The sequence below is a fragment of the Rosa rugosa genome, unplaced genomic scaffold, assembly GCF_958449725.1.
Source record: "Rosa rugosa unplaced genomic scaffold, drRosRugo1.1 SCAFFOLD_55, whole genome shotgun sequence".
Classification (NCBI taxonomy): Eukaryota; Viridiplantae; Streptophyta; class Magnoliopsida; order Rosales; family Rosaceae; genus Rosa; species Rosa rugosa.
Window position 1 is genome coordinate 65,051 of NW_026908943.1, and position 21,856 is coordinate 86,906.

At 39.6% G+C, this 21,856-nt stretch overlaps 1 protein-coding gene and 1 pseudogene across 3 annotated transcripts; one reads left to right on the forward strand and one right to left on the reverse strand.

Moving 5' to 3' along the window:
- Positions 1 to 6,223: 6,223 nt before the first annotated feature.
- LOC133724242 (probable leucine-rich repeat receptor-like serine/threonine-protein kinase At3g14840) lies at positions 6,224 to 11,983 on the forward strand (annotated as a pseudogene).
- Positions 11,984 to 18,864: 6,881 nt separating this feature from the next.
- LOC133724239 (uncharacterized) lies at positions 18,865 to 21,486 on the reverse strand. 3 transcript variants are annotated; one of them, XM_062150941.1, is made up of 8 exons: positions 21,220 to 21,486; positions 21,020 to 21,122; positions 20,812 to 20,936; positions 20,652 to 20,733; positions 20,403 to 20,523; positions 20,156 to 20,313; positions 19,622 to 19,993; positions 18,865 to 19,342 (listed from the first exon to the last, which is right to left on the reverse strand). In XM_062150941.1, the coding sequence occupies exons 1-7, from the start codon at positions 21,311 to 21,313 to the stop codon at positions 19,864 to 19,866; spliced, it is 813 nt and encodes a 270-aa protein (XP_062006925.1). In that variant the 5' UTR covers positions 21,314 to 21,486; the 3' UTR covers positions 18,865 to 19,342; positions 19,622 to 19,863. The 3 variants fall into 3 exon arrangements, with proteins under 3 accessions (XP_062006925.1, XP_062006924.1, XP_062006926.1); XM_062150940.1 differs by having other exon boundaries at positions 18,865 to 19,346; XM_062150942.1 differs by lacking the exon at positions 20,156 to 20,313 and having other exon boundaries at positions 18,865 to 19,346.
- Between the last annotated feature and the right edge of the window lie 370 nt (positions 21,487 to 21,856).

Genomic DNA, 21,856 nt, shown 5'->3' on the forward strand with positions numbered 1-21,856 from the left:
CTAGGGCTCTTTGCCAACCTTCTAACATCTCAGCCATTTTCCCGAACATTTTCTTGCTCTTCTCCTTGGCCTTGGACTTGGACTTGGAAGATGTGGATGTTGCTTTTGTGCTGCTAGAAACGACGCAGCTTGTTCCAGTGCAGCTCCTAGAACTTTTACTCTTTGAAGAGGCATTGGTTGATGATCTATAGAGATCAATTAAGCATACTAACAGCTCCTTCACTTCATTGGCCTTGGCCTTTGCTTCGGTAGCATCAAACTGGAGGTGAGTTAGACATATGTGACTAATGTTTTTCAACTTGAACCTAGGATCCAAGACAAGGGCTACTAACAACAGTTGATTCATATCATCAACCGTTCCAAAATACTTCCTAAACTTTGCTCTCATCTTCACTGCCATCTCCATCATTAGCTGTTCGGTTTCACTTCCATGACTCATCTCCGGAGGCACAAAGAGTGCATCAATCTCAGCCTCGATTGCTACAATGTCGTGAAAAGCTTTATGAGCAGTGGGGTGTTTGGTTGCACTAATTCTCATTGTCACATTGTAGAAAACCCTCAAGAACTTCACAAAGATTTCAGCTTTATCCCAATCTGCAGAAACTGGTGGCTCGACTCTTTTTCTTTGTTGAACTGATTTTTTTTGAACTTGTATTTCACCCTCCTGTTCCTCTTCAACCTCTTCATCTTCATCAAAATAGTCTTTGTACTTATTGTCTTCCTCATCAGCCATCCAATCAAAAGCTGGCTTCACCTCCAAAGCTATGTCAAGCATCAAAAATGTGGAATTCCATCGCGTTGGAACATCCAAAGCTGGAATTCTTTGAGAATCTATATGGCCTTCCTGCGTCTCCTTTTCAACACACTCCTTGAAGCAGTCCAATATGTTAGAACTACTTCTGATATATTTCACGGCATTTCGGATTGCAGCACAGCTTCTATCCAATTCTCAAACGAGCCCTAACTATAATGTTCAAGATGTGAGCCAAACACCTCACATGCATGAACTTGCCACCAAACACTATGGGGTTCTTCCATCCAGCCATTTTCCTTTGTAGATACTCGATTGCCACCTTATTTGCACTAGCATTATCAACAGACACTGTCAACACCTTGTCTATCCTCCACTGCAGCAAACATGTTTCTAACAGCTTTCCAATTGTGTTGCCTTTGTGATTGGGAATTACACAAAAGTTCAAGATTCTCTTGTGCAAATTCCAACCGCAATCTATGAAGTGCGCTGTTAACACCATATAATTGATGTTCTATACAGATGTCCAAGTATTTGTTGTTAAGCACACTCTATGGTTCCTTAAAACCATCTGAAGCTCCTCTTTCTTCTCCTCATACATCTCCAAGAAACACCTCACTATTTTTCTCCTAGAAGGCACCTCAAATCGAGGAATTGCTACTTTGCAGAACCACCTAAACCCTTCATTCTCAATGTGGCTAAATGGCAGTTCATCAATAACTATCATTTCCGTCGCCGCTTTGACACAAGCTTCTTGTGACCACCCTTTATTCACCTTCAAGCTAGGTTCAACTCCACCATCACTAATCAATACTTGCTGCGTGTCTTCTAAATTCTCCCTCCCAGGATACTTTTTGCACACCTTCTCGACATATCTACTCAAAGTACTTGTACCATTAAATGAAGAATCAGCAGCGAGGTCAGCGGAGCAATACTTGCATCTGGCCCTTTTCTCGAATCCACATTCTTCTTTCTTCCCATCTTTTCCAATGTAAAGTGTTCTGTCATACTTCTCGTAATGATTCCATACATTTGACCTCGGGGCAGCCCTCTTTGTTTTATTTTCTCTTCTTCTCTTTTTCAAGTTTTTCGGTGAACCTCGGGATGCCTGAGTTGGTGCTTCATTTTCTGTTTGTAATGCAGCTTCTGTTTCCCTAGTTGGTTCCTTGTCCTCACCTTGCTGAGACACAGCATTTGCATCATTCCCAACAACAACAATCTCATCATTATCACCATCATAATGAGAACTGACTGTATGACTTGAATCCGATGAGGTTGCCATCAAGTATTCAATTCAAGTCTGTAAAATGTCCGGGAAAACACAAGCTGCATGAATAAATAATGGTTATGAGATTAATACACAAGCTGACAAGCATTAAGCCATTAACTTCATTCAAATTTCAAAAGTTGAAATGCAAACATTTCCAGGGATAGATGCTTTACATGTTCAGTAGCCCCCAGTCCCTCACCAAGTCACCATGGCATCTCAATTCTCAAGGACACTTCTTATCAATGTATGTTCCTGCAGAAAAAAGGCAAACAATTCTTAATGTAAACCACAAACACCAAATTTTCTTGCTGATTTAGCAGGATAGTACATCTTAGTGAAAACCGTGGAATCCACATCAATTTCAATCATCAATATGCAAATGTTTTGACACGAAGTAAGAACATACACTAAGCACGAACCTTGAATAGCATCTCTGGGAGTCTTAAAGCCCAAGTGCCCAACGCTCTTCCAGAAGCGAATAGCGATTGCCTGATTTGCCTCCCTTTCCAGGCTTCTTTCCCTTGCCAGTCTTCTTGGAGCTGTAACCACATTCATATGTCAATTCTCTCTCAACCACGCTCAGATCTTAATCCCTGATAAGCTAAAAGACTCGACAAGAACATAGAATGAGTTGGTGAGTACCTGGGAGGCTGGGACAGAGACGCAAGAGACCAAGAGTGAGGAAGACCGATTGTGAGGGAGAGAGCCAGAGAGGCGGAGTCGCTCAGTCGTAGAGAGCCGCCAGAACAGAGGGAGAGAGCCAGAGAGGCGGAGTCGCAGAGCGGCAGAGAGCTGAGGAACTGAGGAAGATTGATTGGTGCGAGAGCTGAGAGGCAGAGCCGCAGAGGTGAGGAAGACCGATTGTGAGGGAGAGAGCTAGAGATTGCGGAGTCGCTCAGTTGCAGACAACAGCGACAACAGAGGGAGAGAGCCAAAGAGGCGGAGTCGCAGTGCGGCAGAATGTTGGGGAACTGAGGAAGATCGATTTGGATTTTGGGATTTTAGATTTTAGGTTTACAGTTTACCTACTAATCACATGTGGTCATGTCCATACTAACACAATAGACTTCGAAACTAACCAATAATTGGAAGACACGTATACAAGCTCGGTTTTTTCAGTCCACGCAGTCACCGCAAGTCAAGAACCGAGACCGGACCGGCACACTAAGTACAGGGACCGAACCGGCCCGAAATCACTTATTTTCAGTGTAAAACCCGACCCGAACCGGCCGGTCCGGATCGGTTCCTTCCGGTCTTTCGGGTATTTATGCCCACCCTGGCCTAATTAAAATTAGAGAATTTGATCAAAGTGTCCTTTTATCGTTATACTTCTATAAACCATTGCTACTTCTATAAGGTTTTCTCTTTTGTTTGTTTGAAAATATAGTTGGAATAATCAGCTTCTACAGCATAGTAATTGAAAAGTGTGGAATGAATTGTTTACCAGTTCAAGACATAGTTCAAGGGATCTCCTTCGGATAAAATTTTTTTATACTAAATGTACGTAAGTTCAAGTCTAAAAGACACCTGCACATATTGCATGGTATAAAAGTAGCCTAAATTTCCTTCTCTCTTAACCTTCCCATATTTTTAACCACTGCAAGTGACCTAGTGGTTCTTGCCTAGTTGAGTGTGCTCCCCAACCTAGGTTCGAACCCTGAAGCTGTCAAAGTGGCCAGGCACTGTGCTGCAATGCACAATTGGAGCATTTCACATGCGCCAAAAGGGTTTATCTTGGGCCTAGGAAGCCTTTGGGTTCCCCTTGACAAAGTCAAAAAAAATCTTCCCATATTTTTTGAGTTTATGAAGTTTTGAATCTTGTGGGGGATTGTTGGTTTTTTTTTTTTTTTTTTTTTTTTTTTGAGAAATAGATAACTTCATTAATTTATCCATGGCCAGAAGGCACATACATCACATGTTATTTCATACCAACCGTACTAGATAGCACAAACCGCCAAACAAATGACAAGTGACCCTCATTGTAAAATACGCACACTTATTAGAGTGCCTAACCAAATGAGAAAAAAACCAAGACTATCTAAGCTCTTGCTTTAGCAACTCTACTCGCCTAGAGACCTCAATTGGTGTACGAGTAGAGAAGCTAACTTACATAGCACCAGACTCTAAATCAAAGGTAAGCACAGAAACAGGAAACCTAGAGTTTCCCCTTGCCCTTAGCTCTAGGGCCAACCTCTTGAGCAGTAGTAGTAGAAGGATAGGTAAGACGCAAAGGGGTCAAACCAACCTTCTTTTGAGACCTGGGACCCTTGTTCTTGCTTCCTAGCGGTCTTCCGGACCTCTTCTTCAATGTCACCAGGGTGACATCATCCTCAACTTCAGCTAAACCAAGAGCTTCTGCATGGAGAGTGAGAAGCTTACCACCCAAAATAGTTTTGAGTTTCTTAGGGGAAGGAACAATTACCTCTTCTCGACCTTTTTTCTTGTAAATCAAGGTTTGCTTCTGACCAGTTTGCATGGCAGGAGTAATAACTAGATCTTAAGAACTCGGGTCAGAAGGTTCCACTGAGGACAACCCACTAACCTTGTTCGGCTCCGAAACCTCTTGAGCCATACCTTCCATCTCCGCCGTGATGTGCACGGTATCCTGAGAAGCAATTTCAGAAGATGATCGCTCTAGCCGACGAATAACTGGCTTCTTCTTTTTCAGCAGTGAAGAAGAAGGCATAGGTAAATCTCGAGTAGTCTGAGCAGAGAAAGAGAAGGCGCCACCAGAGGTAGAGGGGCCACCACCAAACTTCAAAACCCTAGGAGCAGAAACAACCGTATTTGGCTCCTCACATTTAGCCCCAAAATGTGTAATCAATCCACACTGAGGACATCTCCCTTTGAGATGTTCAAACGAGAACTGTAAAATAGGCTCAATACCAGGGGCCAAGAAAACCCTTCGCTCAAGAATAACCGGTTTAGAGATGTCATGGGAGAAGAGAATTCGAACAATACCTTTTTGAAACTCTCTCTTATCGCAGTCCAGATAACCACCCAGCAAGTTTCCAATGAGGATGAAATTGTCGGGTTCCTTGTAGAGATGAGGGATGTCAGAAACCCTAACCCACATCTGAACATGCTTCATAGGGACTTCAGCGATGGGAAGAACACCATCATACTCCTTCAGACAGATGGGGGCTCTGTCAAAACACCACACACCACCTCTGAGTACCTTGTTCCAATCTCGGACCGAATCAAAGGAGAAGAGAAACGGATCGTCAATCTTCTCTTGAATCCTAAAATCCTTCTCCACCATCCATGTCCGGAAGAGATGCGATTTGAAGGCATTAGAGTCAATAGGTTTACCGGTGAGAGGTTTCGCCAGAAGAAAAGACTGAGAAGATCGACGAACAGGACCTCCTCCAATCTTCCCCATATCTAGGGCGTTATCTCCCTCAGCAAGAGCCAGAGAGGCGACAAAGCTAGCAGTAACAGCGTCGATTGAAGCCATTGGGATAGCAAGGACGTGGAGACGGCAAAGGATGCCGACGTGATAGCTAGGGTTTAGGGGAGCCGCTAGGTTTGAGAGAAAATCTCGCTTGATCTTTTTTATGTTCCCAAGAACTAGTAAGGCCTAGTTTTTGTTGGTTTTTTACTTAAATTCAAGAGTCATGTTTTTTTAAAGGGTTATGAAGAAATCTAGAAAGGGAAAATTTTGCAAACAGTACACCAAGTAAAGGCCACTAATAATTCTTATACATAGAGTTCCAAACCAAACATTTCGGTACACGAAATCTGAAACTCGACCCACTATCAGTACACGACCTTAATTTTTGACACCAAAATGTCCATTATGCCCTCAGTTCTTTTTTTTTTAATAATTTTTTTTTTCCTTCGTTTTTATCTCTTTCTTCTTCCTTCTTCCGGGCTCACTCCCTCGCTTCCAACCAGGGGCGGAACCAAATGGTAGGCTTTCTGGGCTGCAGCCTAGACAAGAATTTGGCCGTAAAACCCCTAAGTATATGTATATTTCCTTTCAGTCCGTACCAAAGGAAAAAAAAAAAAAACTATGTGGAGACTCGAGGTACTCGACTTGAACCCACAAACTTAGGGATTCTGGGTAGCTTTGGTGATCAAATGGAAAGATCCTTGGCCGGGTTTCAATCAATTCTATCTCAGAGATTATCAATTTGAAGAACCAAATCATAAATCTCTCGATCATCGATCAGTTTTTTCGCGAAGGAGACCAAGACTATATGGCACGACAACAACGGAAAATTGGGGTTTTTGGAATCAAACGCAGCATTAGTCCAGAGAATCTCTTCGATATCCATTTGGGCTCAGGTTATTTCTACTCCTCGATGTCTCCGCGCCTCTTTGGCTTTGAGGATTGCAGATGCCCCCTTGCATTCAATTGGGTTTTACTTATGACGGTGAGTTGGGTTCAAGTTCTTACCTATACAATTGGTCACTCTGCTCTCTCCTTCAGCTTGGATAATTATCAATTAATGTTTAATTGTAGCTTTGAGTTCGTGAAGGCCAGGTTTGTCTTTTACTTTTGCTCAATTAATTTTATTGGCTCTCTGTTTGTTCTTGATTTTGTTAATCTGCATATTACAAGCTTAGGCTTATGGTGTACTTGTTTTTCCGGATTCAACTCTAGCATAAATTTACATACCTCTAGTCAAGATTATGTGACTCCTTATTTTTTATCTTTCTTCATAAGTCCTTGTAAACGAGGCAGAGACTCTGTTAAAAAATCCAATGCATAACCTTCTTCTTTCAATAGTTTAGAATGACAATCCTAAGTTGGAATTGCCGTGGTTGTTCACGGCCAGGTTTTCTCCCTCAAGCAACCTTTTTGTCTTCTTCAGTTGCTCTTGATGTTTTCTGTTTAATGGATACTAGACTCGATAAGGATGCTTCAGATAAGCTAGTTTCTAAGCTTCCTTTTGGTAATGCTTGTTGCATTCCAGCGGATGGGCACCTGTGTTATCATATTTTGGTGGCTGAGAAGTTAACAGAGGTGGGTGAGCTCGAGCTTCTTCTCACATGAAAACAGAGGTGGGTTTCGTGGAGCCGGTAGAAGGAAGAAGAAAGAGATAAAAACGAAGGAAAAAATAATAATAACAGAAAAAAAAATTATTAAAAAAAAAAAAAGAACTGAGGGCATAATAGACATTTTAGTGTCAAAAATTGACGTCGTGTACTGATAGTGGGTCGAGTTTCAGATTTCGTGTACCGAAATGTTTGGTTTGGAACTTTATGTATAAGAATTATTAGTGGCATTTACTTGGTGTACTGTTTGTGAAATTTTCCCATCTAGAAATAATAAACTCTTGAGACAAATAATGTCTTTGCTACTCCTCTCATTTCTTTACTTTTCAACTTTCTCCTTTCTATTTCTTGGGCAATCGATAAACACTTGTCACCTCATTTACCGTCAATCATGCAAAGCGGATCAGACATCCTATGAACAACATAGGGAGGTGTCTACAGCTTTAGAAAAAAGAATGACATATACATATAGTAGCCTGGGAATATTTACATGATGACAAAACATATAGTAGCCTGGGAAGACGTGTATTTAATATATACATTCAGGTAGCTATACACCTAGCCTTCGACGTATACCAACAAAAGTTTGTGAAATTCAAGAAACGTTGTTGAAGAAAGAAAATTAGTCAGGACTCAGTCGATAGAGGTACTTATGAACATGAAATGGTATGTAATTGTACTACTTTGCAGGGGTCACTAGCGGTCAAGGATTTCAATATTGCAAATGAAGCAGGTGGCTTTGGTAAGGCAGTCACAAAAAAATTTCACTGCTAACGTAACTGATAGTACTTTGGAGATCCAATTCTAGGCTGGGAGAGGGACAACAGGTGTCCCTTACAAAGGAGACTGTGGTCCTCTTATATCAAGCTATCTCTATGGTTTCTGGTATGTCTTTTGATGCTATAAGCTTTGACCTCCTTCGGCAAATGTGTTGTAGTTTAATGTTTCTATGTAAAACTTTCATTTTGTCAAGAAAGAATGTAAGAATAAATATCGTACCAAAGCAAAAATTTACAAAACAACTTATGTTTCATATCATCTACTTATACTGAAGTTCCGGTAAAGGGTTGCATCAGTTGTTGCTTTGTACATTAGTTAGCTGATTGGATGACGCACTCCTATCATTAACATTTACTATGCTAAAGCTATTCTTCTTCTGACACACTCTCCACCCCCTCAAGAAACCCGGCCAGGAGGTGGAAGCAGTGGTATATCTGCAGGTGCAGTGGTTGGAATCGTGGCCGGAGGAGTCTTCATTATATTACTGGTTTTAGGTATTTTCTAGTGGAAAGGCTTCATAGGACCAGCAAATACTTTAGAACAAGGTATTTGTACATATTTTCATGTATATTACTCTCGTTCCGTAACACACACACACACACACACACACACACATATAGTGAAGTTTTAAATACTGATGCTGGTAAGATATTTTTAGAGGTTAAAGCTATGGAAACACTGACGTTGTCAACTGTTAGGCCTCAAATTAGTCTTAAGCTACTAAGAAATAAGAATGCTATTAGTCTGAAGTATGGACAATAGTTTCTTACATGTAAGTTTACTTAATATAGATTTGAAGGGTGTGGACCTGCAAACCAGCAGATTTACCTTGAGGCAAATCAAAACTGCCACAAACAACTTTGACATATCGAATAAGATTGGAGAAGGTGGTTTTGGTCCTGTTTACAAGGTACTCTTCAGGACCAGTAATTTCTTTTTATTGTTAAAACATAAAAGCAGAATTTTCTTGTTGGTCTACGAAGGGGTTGAACTGTAACTATGTTTGACACATGTAGGGCCTTCTATCAGATGACACCGCAATTGCTGTTAAGAAGCTTTCTGCCAAATCAAAGCAAGGGAATCGTGAATTTGTAAATGAGATTGGCATGATTTCTGCTCTGCAACACCCTTACCTTGTCAAGCTTTATGGATATTGTATTGAAGGAAATGACTTGTTGCTTGTCTATGAGTACTTGGAAAATTATAGTGTTGCTCGTGCTCTGTTTGGTAAGTGTTTCTTGTCTATAATTTTCTTATACCTAAAATTGTTTGGTTCATGCTTAGGGTCTGCAAAGATTCTATACTCGAAAGAAAAAAATATGTTTCTTATAACTACTTTTTATCAATTTGACAAATTAAAGGCCCAAAAGCAAGTCAGGTGAAGATGGATTGGCCAACAAGGCACAAGATGTGTGTTGGTATAGCAAAAGGTTTGGCTTACCTCCATGAGGAATCAAGGTTGAAGATCGTTCATAGAGACATTAAAGCTACTAATGTGCTACTCGATAAAAAAATTTGTCCAAAGATAGCTGATTTTGGATTGGCCAAGCTTGATGAAGAGGATAATACCCATGTAGCACCCGGATTGCTGGAAATCTGTGAGCCTCTATGCTATACTTTATTTTCTTATACTTTGGAACAAATGGAAGGTTTCTCTACCCTTAATGCAGCTTTGTTATTTCAACTGTGTTGCATTTTAATCATTCAATGAAGGAAAGAAAAACCTTATTTCTATCAGATTTGTAGTACAATTACTATGTGTTTATACTAGATCATATTTGACTGTATGACTTGGCAGAGGATATATGGCACCTGAATATACAATGCGAGGTTATCTGACTGATAAAGTAGATGTTTATAGTTTCAGAATTGTTGTGTTGGAAATAGTCAGTGGGAGGAGCAACACAACTTACCGCTCCGAAGAAGAAGGTTTTTATCTTCTTGATTGGGTAACGTGAATCTCTGCTTCCTTCTCTAATCTTGAGTTTAATTTCATACGTTATCTTTCTCTTATAATGTAAAGTCTTTACGGCTTTTTCTGAATGCTAAAAGATTTCACTTGTTTTGTTTTTTCATAGAGTTAAAAACATCCTTTCAATGAAATTAATCTCAAGATAGATAAATGGGAAAAATGCACAGACAGTGTCTGGACACTTTGAGGACTGTCAAAGTGATACCTGAACTTTAAAACGTATCAATGTGATACCTGGACTTATATTTTCTTGTCAACGTAGTACCTACGTCAACTTTCCGTCACAGAACCGTCAATTTTGACCACGTGTGAGTCACGTGAGGCCGAAAATGAGGACAAAAAAGACTTTTCACCCCATCATCCTAAATGGATTATTAAAAATTGAAATTAAAAACTAAATAAATTATTATATTGAAAATAAAAGTTGAATGAAATTTTTTGCTTTGTTCTATCCTTTCCTCTCCCTCTGGGTTTCCTCTCTCCTCTCGTGAGAGTCGGTGGCGAGAACTTCCGCCCTTTATGGGCTCTTTTGCTCAGGCGATGGCCTGTTTCTGAGGCTTCTTGCCTTTTTTTTTCAATTCTGTTCTTCAATTTTGTGTTTCCCTTTCGTTATGGTCCGTTCTCTTCGACTTCGGTACCTTCCTTTTCCGATCCAAAATTCGATTACCTCTCAGATCCAATTCCTTGTTTGGGTGTTGCTGTTTCCAGTGACTCTCCTCCGATGCCTTCAGTCGCCATTTTAAACGGGGTGTGCCCGTTATCGCACATGGGTTGGATCCCAATTGTGCAACACAGGATTGTTCATCCTTTGGGTGGCTGTCCGGTAGATCCCTTTGTGGATCTGTTTACTTTTCGTCTTGCTTCGGCTCTTATGGTTTCTACTTTGGCGATGGAAGATGTTCTCCGTTCCGGAGATGATCTGAGATTTGTGGCTCCTTGTGTGTTTGGAATTGGGATGTTCCGGCTCTCGTTCGAGTTCGTTGTTCGCTCTTTCCAAGCTTTTCAACTCAGGCCCGATGATGTTCTTCAAAATTGGTGCGAATTCTGTTCGTGGTGGCGCTATAGCTGTGGCAGCGTCCGTTGCTTGGCTAGATTGGGGTTTGGATGGATTGGGCTCGCCTGGTTTGAGTCCGTGTTGTTGTTGTTGTCTGTCTCTGTTTCTGTGTTTGTGTTGTAGTCTGGGTTTGCTTTTTGTTGCTTTGTTCTTTCTTGTTCCTGCTTGTTTGTTGTTCCAACCCAGTTTCTGGGTTCTGTAACCTTTCTTCACTTTAATGTTAGTAGATTTTCACAAAAGATAACGGAAAAGATAGCCACGGATTTACAAGGCATTGTGGTCAATTTGAATGCAAGCTCTCGATCAGAGGAATAGCAATTGCAGGCCAGAGAATTGAGAGTGAAGTCGGAGGCCGATCGATTCTGGCCTTCTGGGTAACTGATGATGAATGAGAGAGGAGAAGAAATTTTTTGTTTTTTAATTCTTCATTTATTTCTCTCTCTTATTTATAAAACCATTTAAATTAATTATTTTATCCATATTAAATCATAAATCAGATATAAAAAAAATTTGAGGTGCACATCAGTCATTTTGCCTTCATTTGCGGCCTCACGTGACTCACACGCGGTCAACTTGACGGTTCTGTGACGGAAAGTTGACGTAGGTACTACGTTGACAAGAAAATATAAGTCCAGGTATCACATTGATACGTTTTAAAGTTCAGGTATCACTTTGACAGTTCTCAAAGTGTCCAGACACTGTCTGTGCATTTTTCCCTAAATAAATTATATTGGTTTTTGTATCTTTCATGTTTACTGCATGCACTTCTTCTAAAGGAGAGAGGGAGTTTGTTGGACCTAGTGGCCAAGGCTAGGCTTAGAGTTTAACAAAGAACAAGTGATTGCTACAATCAATGTGGCTCTCCTATGCTCTCATGATTCTTCAGCAGTTAGGCCTTCCATGTCTTCAGTGGTGAAAATGCTTGAAGGAAGGGCTTCCGTTTAAGAGGTGATATCCGATCCAAATGCCTCAAACAATGAAATCAATGCAATGAGGAAACATTTTCAATCCAGTTTTGAAGAAAACAATTGTGACCTTGAGAGTCAGGGACAAACTATATCAATTGAACCATTGTGGACTGCTTCATCTACATCTGCTCATGATCTCTATCCTGTCCATCCTGATTCCAGTTATTGGGAGAACAGAAAATAGACAGTTGGGCCTCGTTTACAGAGGTGGCTTTTTGTGGTGGTATAAGCAGTAGTGTTTCATTTGGAGCTGGTTGAGCCAATTGGGCCTCGTTTGGGGTGTACTAGGGCTTTGGAGTTGGTTGGGCCATTATTGTTTTTTTTTTTTTTTTTTTGAGAATGGGCTATTAAACATTAACATTTAAACCACCCTTGTTCGGTTTTTTAGTGCACACCCTCACATTGTGATTTGTAGTGCTCTAAATTGTATTTGTCATCTCTCCATGTCTCTTCGGGTTTTTTCGTTCTACTTCTTTTAAGTTGAAGCATTACAATTATTATGATTTCTGAATACACAAATTTTATTATACGAATCCAAGGTTTGTAATTTCTATTTTGTGACTTCTATCGCCAATTTAGGATTTAAGAAACACAGCCACCAACTTCCTTGACACTGGTTTTCCGAGATGATGGTCTCCCCTACCCTCATGTAATGTAAGAGGGGGTTTCCTTCCTCGATTTTTGGTTATCACCTGTTTATATATAGTTCTATCTGATTTAGCAGGTGCCTTTCTTTCCTTCTGTTGTAATGTTTCTGTCTTTGGACTTTTTTGGGCTTGTCCCTAATGAAATATTCATTTTCAAAAGGACTTCTATCGCCAATTAATATGAACGGTTATTTAGGTAGTGGTTGTTTTATGTTGTACCCAATATGGGGGACCATTATGTATAACTTCACTAGTATAAGAGCAACTCCAAAGCTTTCTATAATTTTTTTTCTTCACTAGTATAAGACCTCCAAGATATCGCGGTGCTTCCCATGGTAAATACATAACCTGTTTGGGAGCGACATTTCTGAGGGTCAGAGAGATACCCTGCATTAGCAAAACCCATCAAAACATCACCATCATTTTGACGGAGGGGAGGAGGGTGACGCCGACCACTCTTAGTTGTGCTGGCGCCGAACATCTCGCCGGTCACGGCGGTGGAGACGGTGGCATTATGCCTAATGGGGTCCGATCCCAATCTTCCGTCATTCCTTTTTTCTCTGTAGGGATAAAACAAACCCATATCTATCGTACCTTTTAAGTATCGAATGATTGTCTTTACACCAATTCAATGGCAACGCGTTGACGCAGGGCTACTTCTAGCCAACAAGTTCATAACAAATGAGGTGTCCGGTCTTGTATTGTGTTAAGTACAATAATGCGCCTATTGCACTTAGGTAAGGCACTTCTGCCAATTAACACGTCTTCGTCATCATCCCTGGGACGAAACGTATCCCTTTTAGGGTCAAGACTACGGACGGCCATGGGAGTGCATCTTGAATTTATCAAAATGCCAAAGCATTCATTGACACGGTATACAAGTTCTAAACCATGTTCTCCTAAGGTCCTTCATCTCAAACTCGGATTTCAGGTGTTCAGCGGTTTCCCTTAACTCTCAAGGGTTCCAATTATGTTTATCAACATAAACCGCAACAATTGCAAATCCGGAACTTGTCATGGAAACACGCGGGCATAGTTCATCGTATCCCTTCCCAATCAACTAGTCACTTTAGTGAGCGTTTCAACCTCATTGCAAACGCGCTTCCGTGGTCTAGAGCCACTTAATTTGGGTAAATGAAGTCTACAAGAACCTTCATTATATTATGTATCTAGATCCCCATAAATGTACATAGTGACCACATTCGTAAGCTGCATGTTCAGTTATTTGGAAACTACCAAACTGACAAGGTAGTGCAGTGCAATGACATCCATTACGAGAGAATATGTCTTCTCGTAGTCGATTCCAGGGCGTTTTGTGAGAAGCCTTGTGCCATAAGGCGAGATTACCATCTCTTTTTCTCATCACGCTATCTAACGAAGACCTATTAATGTCAACAAGTTTTATGTTAGGAGGTGTTGGCATATCAGGCCCGAAATCCTTCCTCTTCGTTAGTGAATCCAATTCAACCTGGATCGTATCTTTCCATTTAGGCCAATTTTCTCTACGTTGGCATTCTTTAACGGAGTAAGGTCCGATGTCATTGATCTCAATAATCCAACGTCCTCATGTACACTAGTGTAGTTTGTAGAGATCTCTATATTCTCAGGAATTGGTTCTAACATTGAGGCGTTCCCCAACAATGTCTCTTGGACATAACCACACTCCAGAATATTCTCATGAGACGGATTTTGAATATCAATGATCAATGGATCAAGTTGTGCCAAACTCGCTCTCTTCCTAGGGCGAGAATCCATCGAACCTATGGGTCTCCTACGCTCTCTAGCAGAACCTATGGCCTATGACGCCATTATGCCACCTTGTGGCGTGACAATACCACCATCCATGGTGGTGGTGCCGTGCCCATCTCCTCTGGGTGGCGCCATGTCCTCTTATGGAGACATCAATCCTTGCAGGCATATTTGCAGCAGGTATATGTGATCTCGTCACTTTTAGGGGATCAAGATGAGACATAGTGGGGACAGACCACGACAATTCTTGTCGTTCCTGTTGAACGTTGACGTTCTAATCTCCCCCTAACGACGGGAAGACTTCTCATCAAAGTGACGATCCGCAAATCTAGCGGTAAAGAGATCGCCTGTCAAGGGTTCTACATAGCGGACTTATAGTTGGAGATTTATATCCAACACAAATATGCATTTGTTGCAATGACCCATTTTGATGCGTTGTGGAGGCGCGATTGGCACATAAACCGCACACTCAAATATGCATAAGTACGAGATATTAGACTCGCATCTAGTCACTAGCTGTAACGCAAATAAAGGTTGAGTGGCTATGGGTCGTAGATGAATTTGCATAGCTGCATGCGATATTGCATAACCCCAAGCGGAAATATTGGTGCGCATTACCAAATGTCCGGGCTACCATCGTAGTCATTTAATGGTAGCTTTTACGCGAGACCATTGGGGTGTGTACATGAGAATATGATGCCTAATATCAATCCCCAATGATATGCAATAGTCATCGAAATTTTTTGATGTAAACTCTCTAGCATTATCAAGTCGAATGGACTGGATTGGATGATCCGGGTAGTGAACCTGTAGCCATATGATCTGGGCTACGAGTTTATCATAAGCAGCATGACGAGTGGATGATAGCGCGACACATGACCAGCGTGCCCGCACATCAACCAACACCATAAAATATCTACGCAGTCCGCAAGTTGGTTGAATCGATCCACAGAATCCCTTGGATTCTACTTAAGAATGGAATTATTTCCTTAGTATCCTTTGCATAGGATGGTCTCGATCCTAATTTTGCTAAAGAGTAGGCTTTGCAGAACGAATGATGGGCTTTAGAAACAACCAATGAGGATTTTGGTTGAGCCATGAAGTCACAATTGACTTTAGAAGTAGAAAGAGGAGTCAAATAGGAATCCATGGCTTCAAAGCCATGTGGGGGCCGTAGGGGGTAGACGGCGCCGGCCCTAAGTGGCCGGTCTTGAGGCGCATGTGCTTCTCCTCGAACCAATATTTGGTTCTTACTTCTCTTCGTCCTGAAGAATGGATGTCCGTGTGAAGTCTTTAATATACGGATCATCATGTCACGACCTGGGTGTCCCAAACGGTCATGCCAAAGCCTATATGTGTTGGAATCCCATAAATCATCTTTTATAACATGATTGGATTCAATTATTCAAATAGTGGTTGCATACAACCCACTAGAACGACACATAAGTCTCTCTAAGACTTTTTTATGTCCGTAGTCATTAGAGGTGATGCAAAGGAACTCTTGTCCATTCTCACAATGTGTTTCCACATGAAAACCATTGGCTCTTATATCTTTGAAGTAATAAAGTTCGATAAATATGACCAAGACATGTGATAAAATAAATCAACACTTTATTAATAAAATAGCCAATGATTACATCAAAGTTTCGTGACCATTATCTAATCCAAAATAAAAATCAAACATTAGACAAATTGTAGTCACTCAATCCATTTGGTAACTCTAATTAAATATAACCAGGAAAGTAGGAAGAGATGTCGGTGGAGCGAGGCTCACTTAATTACCACTAATCTCAAACTAGTTTCCTAGATATCATACTTAATTAAATGAGCCTAGTGAGAAAGAGTTAATCCAATAAGTCATTTTATTGATTAAGGCATAACTGTCATTATATAATTCTTGGAAATATAAAAGACTATACTAATAAAATCTGTGGCATTTTGTCTATCGCCAGATTTAAAGTCTTCCATAGCTCGATATCTTGATCACCGTTGATCAGGTACTCCTTAAAATACCATGAAGAGGATGCTCTCTTGATTGAGATGTATTGACACAATACATATGGTCCCTAGGACCAATGGCATTGGAATAGTGCTACCATGGCCAAAAGTGGCGCCATGGTGTCCAATCTTATACCCTCAACGTCATGACTCCTATGGTCACGTTAGGGTTTTCTCAATCAATTTGTTCTTTTGTGATTTTCCACAATCATGCATCAATGATCTAATGCGGAGAGCTTCCGAACAATATTTCATAACTCTTTCAAAGTTTAGAGAAGCAGATATTATTCCATCATGCTTCTAAGTTCGGAAAATCGTGAACGTTACTAAAACGTTTACGAGGCGCAACCCAAAGGTTCTTAGCGGTATCCTCATTCATGTACGCAAACTAGAGGGCCATCTCCATGTGGCGCTTGATCAGGGTAAATGCTCTGGAATTATCTATCTCAGTTTGAGAGCCTTGAGTGGTTCCTTTAGAACAAGACTTCTGGATTGTAGGCAATAAATAAAGGGCAATTAGGTGGAGCTTAACATTATGAGCCCACATGAAAATATTTTGTGCCCGTAGAATCCAATGGAGTAAAATCGAGCTCGTTCATGTCTGACATCCTGGAAAGGAAAGCAAGAACGTATTTAGTTTCGGAGTCAATGCTTCCACGAAAACTAATATAAGATTTCTGAGCCTTAATGCTACCAAGAAATCGATTTCCAAGAATATTTGGATTAGACCGAAACAATGATGTTTATATGGTCATAAATCGATGCTTACGGACGCTCTTAGTCCAAAGCTTACGAACACTCTTAGTCCGTAATATTTCGATGCTCACGAACGCTCTTAGTTCGTGGTTTATGAAAGCTCTTAGTTCGTGGTTTACGGCTCTTACTTCGTATAGCGTGAATCCCCATGATTCTGCTTTTCAAATAATCGAACCCACGTCATAAGAAAGGTGGGATGTAGAAGAAGGGAGGTTGCAAGTCCCTAAGGAAAAGAAAGGAGAAATTTAAATTTCGGAAAGCAGGAAGTTTAATTTAAAACTTACTTGTTGAAATTCGGAGCAGATTTACTTCTGAACAGCTTTCACTTCGATTGGTGTAAAGGTTTCAAAAACACTCTGATAAGGCTGAAATTCGGAGGTCAGATAGAAGAGACAGAGATGAACAACTTTTATGAAGGAAGGATTTTGATCTGAGGTCTCGATCAAGACGTTTCGGGGCGTACAAGCAGGCTCATCTGCACAGGAACGAGCGTCCTGTTATGCTGCAGGGGCAGCAGGCGTGCGGTGATGCTGCAGGGGCAGTAGGCGTGCGGTGATGCTGCAGGTGCAGTAGAGGTGTAGGGGAGGTCCAAGAAGACTGCAGGGGCAGCGGAGAAGCAGGGGCGTGCGGCACGGCAAGTGGAGGCAGTGGTGGCTTGAAGGATTTTCTGTTTTGGTTTTTTTTTTCTTGTGGTTAGGGCTCGTGCTGATAACGTGTTTTAGAATGAGAGATTTGAGAGAGAATTGTGTGTATCACTATTGATAATAGGAGCCCTATATATAGGGATTACAAAGTACATATTCTAATAATACAAGGAAAACTATTCCGAATATATCTAGGAATTCTAGAGCCTTCTCTCCTATTACAATCATAAAACTAATCCTAGTTTGATAAGGCACACAAAAGTCGATTTCCTTCAACATTTAGTACAAAAATAGATATTGATCTTTTCCTAACCTTATTATAATTATTATTTTTATTACAATTTTGATATATTTTAAGTTTAATTTTTTTTTTATAAACTTTTAAGTGTCCTAGTTGAGATCATTTTCTGACTCCGCCACTGCATGTCATTGTAATGCCGTCCTCTCTGAACAAAGTTAATCCAAGGGATTATCCAATGCAGATATCATAGTTATCTTTGACCAACAAAAAAAAATAGATGTGAAGAAGCAATGCTAGAGATGGCAAATGTACATAAGGTATCCAAACACCTTCAATCCTTTATTTCCTCCTCATGAGAACTTGAAATGAAGACAAAGTGTCCATCATGTACTTAGTCTAAAATAATGGCTGCAGTAATTCCCTAACGTGCTTGTAGGACCTTGAACTAATAATAACTAGTATAGTTGCCCGCGCGTTGCTGCGGAGTATGACTTGATTCTTTTAGTTTCTTGTGGGAATTACTGATGTATAATCATAGACATGAATGATAGAAATACTCCATCCAAGTCGGGCAGCAAAATTTTGGTAGGATTGAGCATACCCAAAATTAACTGGCTAGCTTGGATGGACAGGTCCTCAATTGTAGGAGATTCTATTGATGAGAGCGATAATCTGGAAGCAACAGATAAAGTGAACAATAAAGAGATTTACCAATCATACTTCAGATTTCAGAACAAAGAACAAAAAGATGGAATATGGAATAATGATATCTAAAAAGCATACTAAAATTGTAGTGGCGGTTCCAAATCTTGTAATGATTGATTGAGTTGTAAACATAATAAAATTATGAGTTCAATAAATGGTGTAAAAACAAATCGAAACAAAGATTAAATGTAGTCCTGCTATCTGCGAAAACTTGTAAGTGAAACGAATTGTAAGAAAAAACTTGATTATGCAAACCACAAAATATGACATGATATTTAGACTAATTGGTAAAACATACACCAGGCTTTTAATGTGATATGATATGTAATAAAGAACTGTATTGTAAAGATAACAGTTTATGAAGAAATGGAATTTAAACATTACTCACAAATTACTACATATAGTTAAGTCAATACAGTACTGATAGAGTATTTGATTCAAAGGAAGCTAGTATAACCCAGCCAGAGTAGCTGGCATTGGTTGTCCAAAAAATTAACTGCTTCCATTGTTCAAAGATCATTAGATCTGTTATCACTGCTGAAACAACTGGAGCTAATTACCAAAAAGTTGGACTGGAGTTTGACCAAAAAATTAATACCTCCAGTTCCCAAAAGATCCAGTTGTTTCGCTGACTATAGCTGTACCCAAAATGGAGTCAGCGCAGGTATAATTAGATAAAATAAGTTACAGGTGTACAGAGGAGCAATTTAGATTCAGTCTGCCTTTTCTTTCTAAAGTTGTTCTTTGCTTGCTGATGATGACACTGATGATGCCAATATCATTGCTCCATGCTTGGTCTCCTTCTTGCTTTAAATAAAAGAACACGTCGTTATTATTTGGATATGGTGAGTAAATCACTTTATCAAAGTCATTTTATCTATGTAGAGTAAATTAGTTAAGTATATTTAGTTGTGAGGAATTAATTATAAGGTGTGGCAAGTTGACTACTTTGAACAGATTATAAGGTTTTCATAATAAAAAATGTTAGAATTAAATCACAAATTTATAGCAGATTTATAAAACTGTATGCAAAAGTTAATATCACACATAAAACAGTGAAATTGAGATTGACTAATGCTTACTTCTTGGCTTTTTTCTCAGGCTGTACGATTCACAAAGCTTTTCCACTTGCTTCAATGTTTCTTTTTCTTTCAGTTGGAAGCTGCTCCGGTGTTACAGTGGTTGGGCTATGTTCCACCATCGATGCAAAGGATTGCTTACTTGGGAAAATGTTTCTGACCATCAGCTCGGTATATTGAGTGACTGTGATTTCGAAGAGATAGGTTTCATCAGTTTTCTTCTTAATCTCTTCTTGTAGTGTCTGCTATGTTGGATACAGTCTTTTGTTCACCAGATTTTGACAATTGATGCCAAACAGCTGCTCAGCCTGTCTCCCCATCAGAATGAGTGTTGCTTGATTATTATCATCTCGAATGGTGACATAAACTTTGTAACTGCAGGCAAAAAGAAATGCGTTACATTGAATGTAAATTTCAATTAATTTCAACCAATTATGACATAGACTTCCTTTAAATGAAGTTGGTTTTCATTAAAGTTGTAATGTTCTTATTAGCTGTACAATTAATGTTTAGAAATAAGGTTGTTAGTTGATTTACCATGGCACAGCTATTTGCACATCATGTTTAGGACAAATTAATTCACCGGTGTCTTGTGTTTGCTTAAGTTGTTTAAAACACTTTGAACAGCCTCTATACCACCAACCATTATGAACTGGAAACTGGAGGATCGAAGCAGTGCAATACACTGTTTTATTCTGTAATGTAAAGTGCAAACACTTAAGTAAGATATTTTTATTCAAATATGTAATTAGAGGAAGGTAGAAATGAAAATCATTTGTCATACCATGTATATATCTGGATCCAATGTGTTTAATTCAAAGACCGACTTTGTTGTTTTGTCTATCATCTCTTCTGCTGTTGCCGTTTGAAAGGTACTTTTCACTTTGTCACCTGCTTTCGAGAACCTGGAATTTGTTTACACTGGGATTAATATTTTGAAATGCCAATGCTGGAATTTTGACTTTAGATGAATGAGCAAACTTTAGATGAATGATTTGATTGATACAGCAATGTTATAATAAAAATGACTCACTCAGCTTTGCATTCATTTGCTATTGGAATATCTGGATTGATCATGATGCATGAATGGCCTGTTGTTGCTGCTGTTACCCGTTCTGTAAGTTATAACAATAATTATATGTAGTTGTCAGCTGTAAAAATAATCAGTATCATTGTTTTTAATTAATGTTTACCTTGGAATTTGGTCAACCTTAAACCCGTGAATACAGCGAGCACTGGTGGGGATAACTGTTTAACTCTTTCCATATCAAACTCTCTAGCTATGTCACCCAAGAAGGTAATTCTGATATCCTCCCTCCTGCATTTTCAAAAGGTAGTTTTCAATTTCTTGTCAAAGCATTGAATAAATGTAATGGATCAAGTAATCTGGAAATAACATACCTCAAATTTTCTACAAAGATTTCACATTTTGATTCCAATTTTCCAGTGTCTTTGACAGTAACTTGATGTTCTGGTATGAGTGATTTGATACAACCGTAAACATCTTGCATAAAAAATAAAAATAAAAATTGTTAGCATGATTTGACTTTTAATATAATGTATAAATTTAGAAGTTGTTTATTTAGAACTGATAAACATACCCTTAAGTACTGTCTGAGTCCTCATCTGGTCCTCCAAGTTGTCAAAATGAAGGAAGTTAAATGAATGTTCTGGGATTGGAGGGAATGCATCCATTACAGGCTCAAACTTTGTTGACTCCTTGAAACACGGTTCTACCACATGATCAGCAAGTTTATATTTTTATACAGGTTTTCGGTTATAGAAATTGGTAATGTCATCCACCTGTCCTTCTTCCATTTTCTTGGACATGTAAGGATAAGCAGATTCCTCAATTAAACCGTGAATAGCATGTCCCTGCACAGACTTAGAAATGAAGAAAGTTATGTTCAGAGTTTTGAAACAATTATGTTAATTGTAAAAAGAAAATTGTAAAAAGCTTGCCTCTTGGTCGACTAACAGATAATGGAGGCCATCGTATAAGTCACTGTTATACTTTTTCGGTCTCCACAGTCTGGATGCACGAACTCTGATTTTGAAAGTAATTTGATACGGTCTTATGTGACGAAGCAATGTATGCTCTATGTTTTGTTCAGGCTGAAAATGAGAGGGAAATTGTATTCGAAGAGAAGGTATAAGTCGTGAAGGCACTTCGTTTCAATATTGTTGACATTGTTCATAGATTGATATTTTTGAAAGGAATTTACTTCCATGATTCAA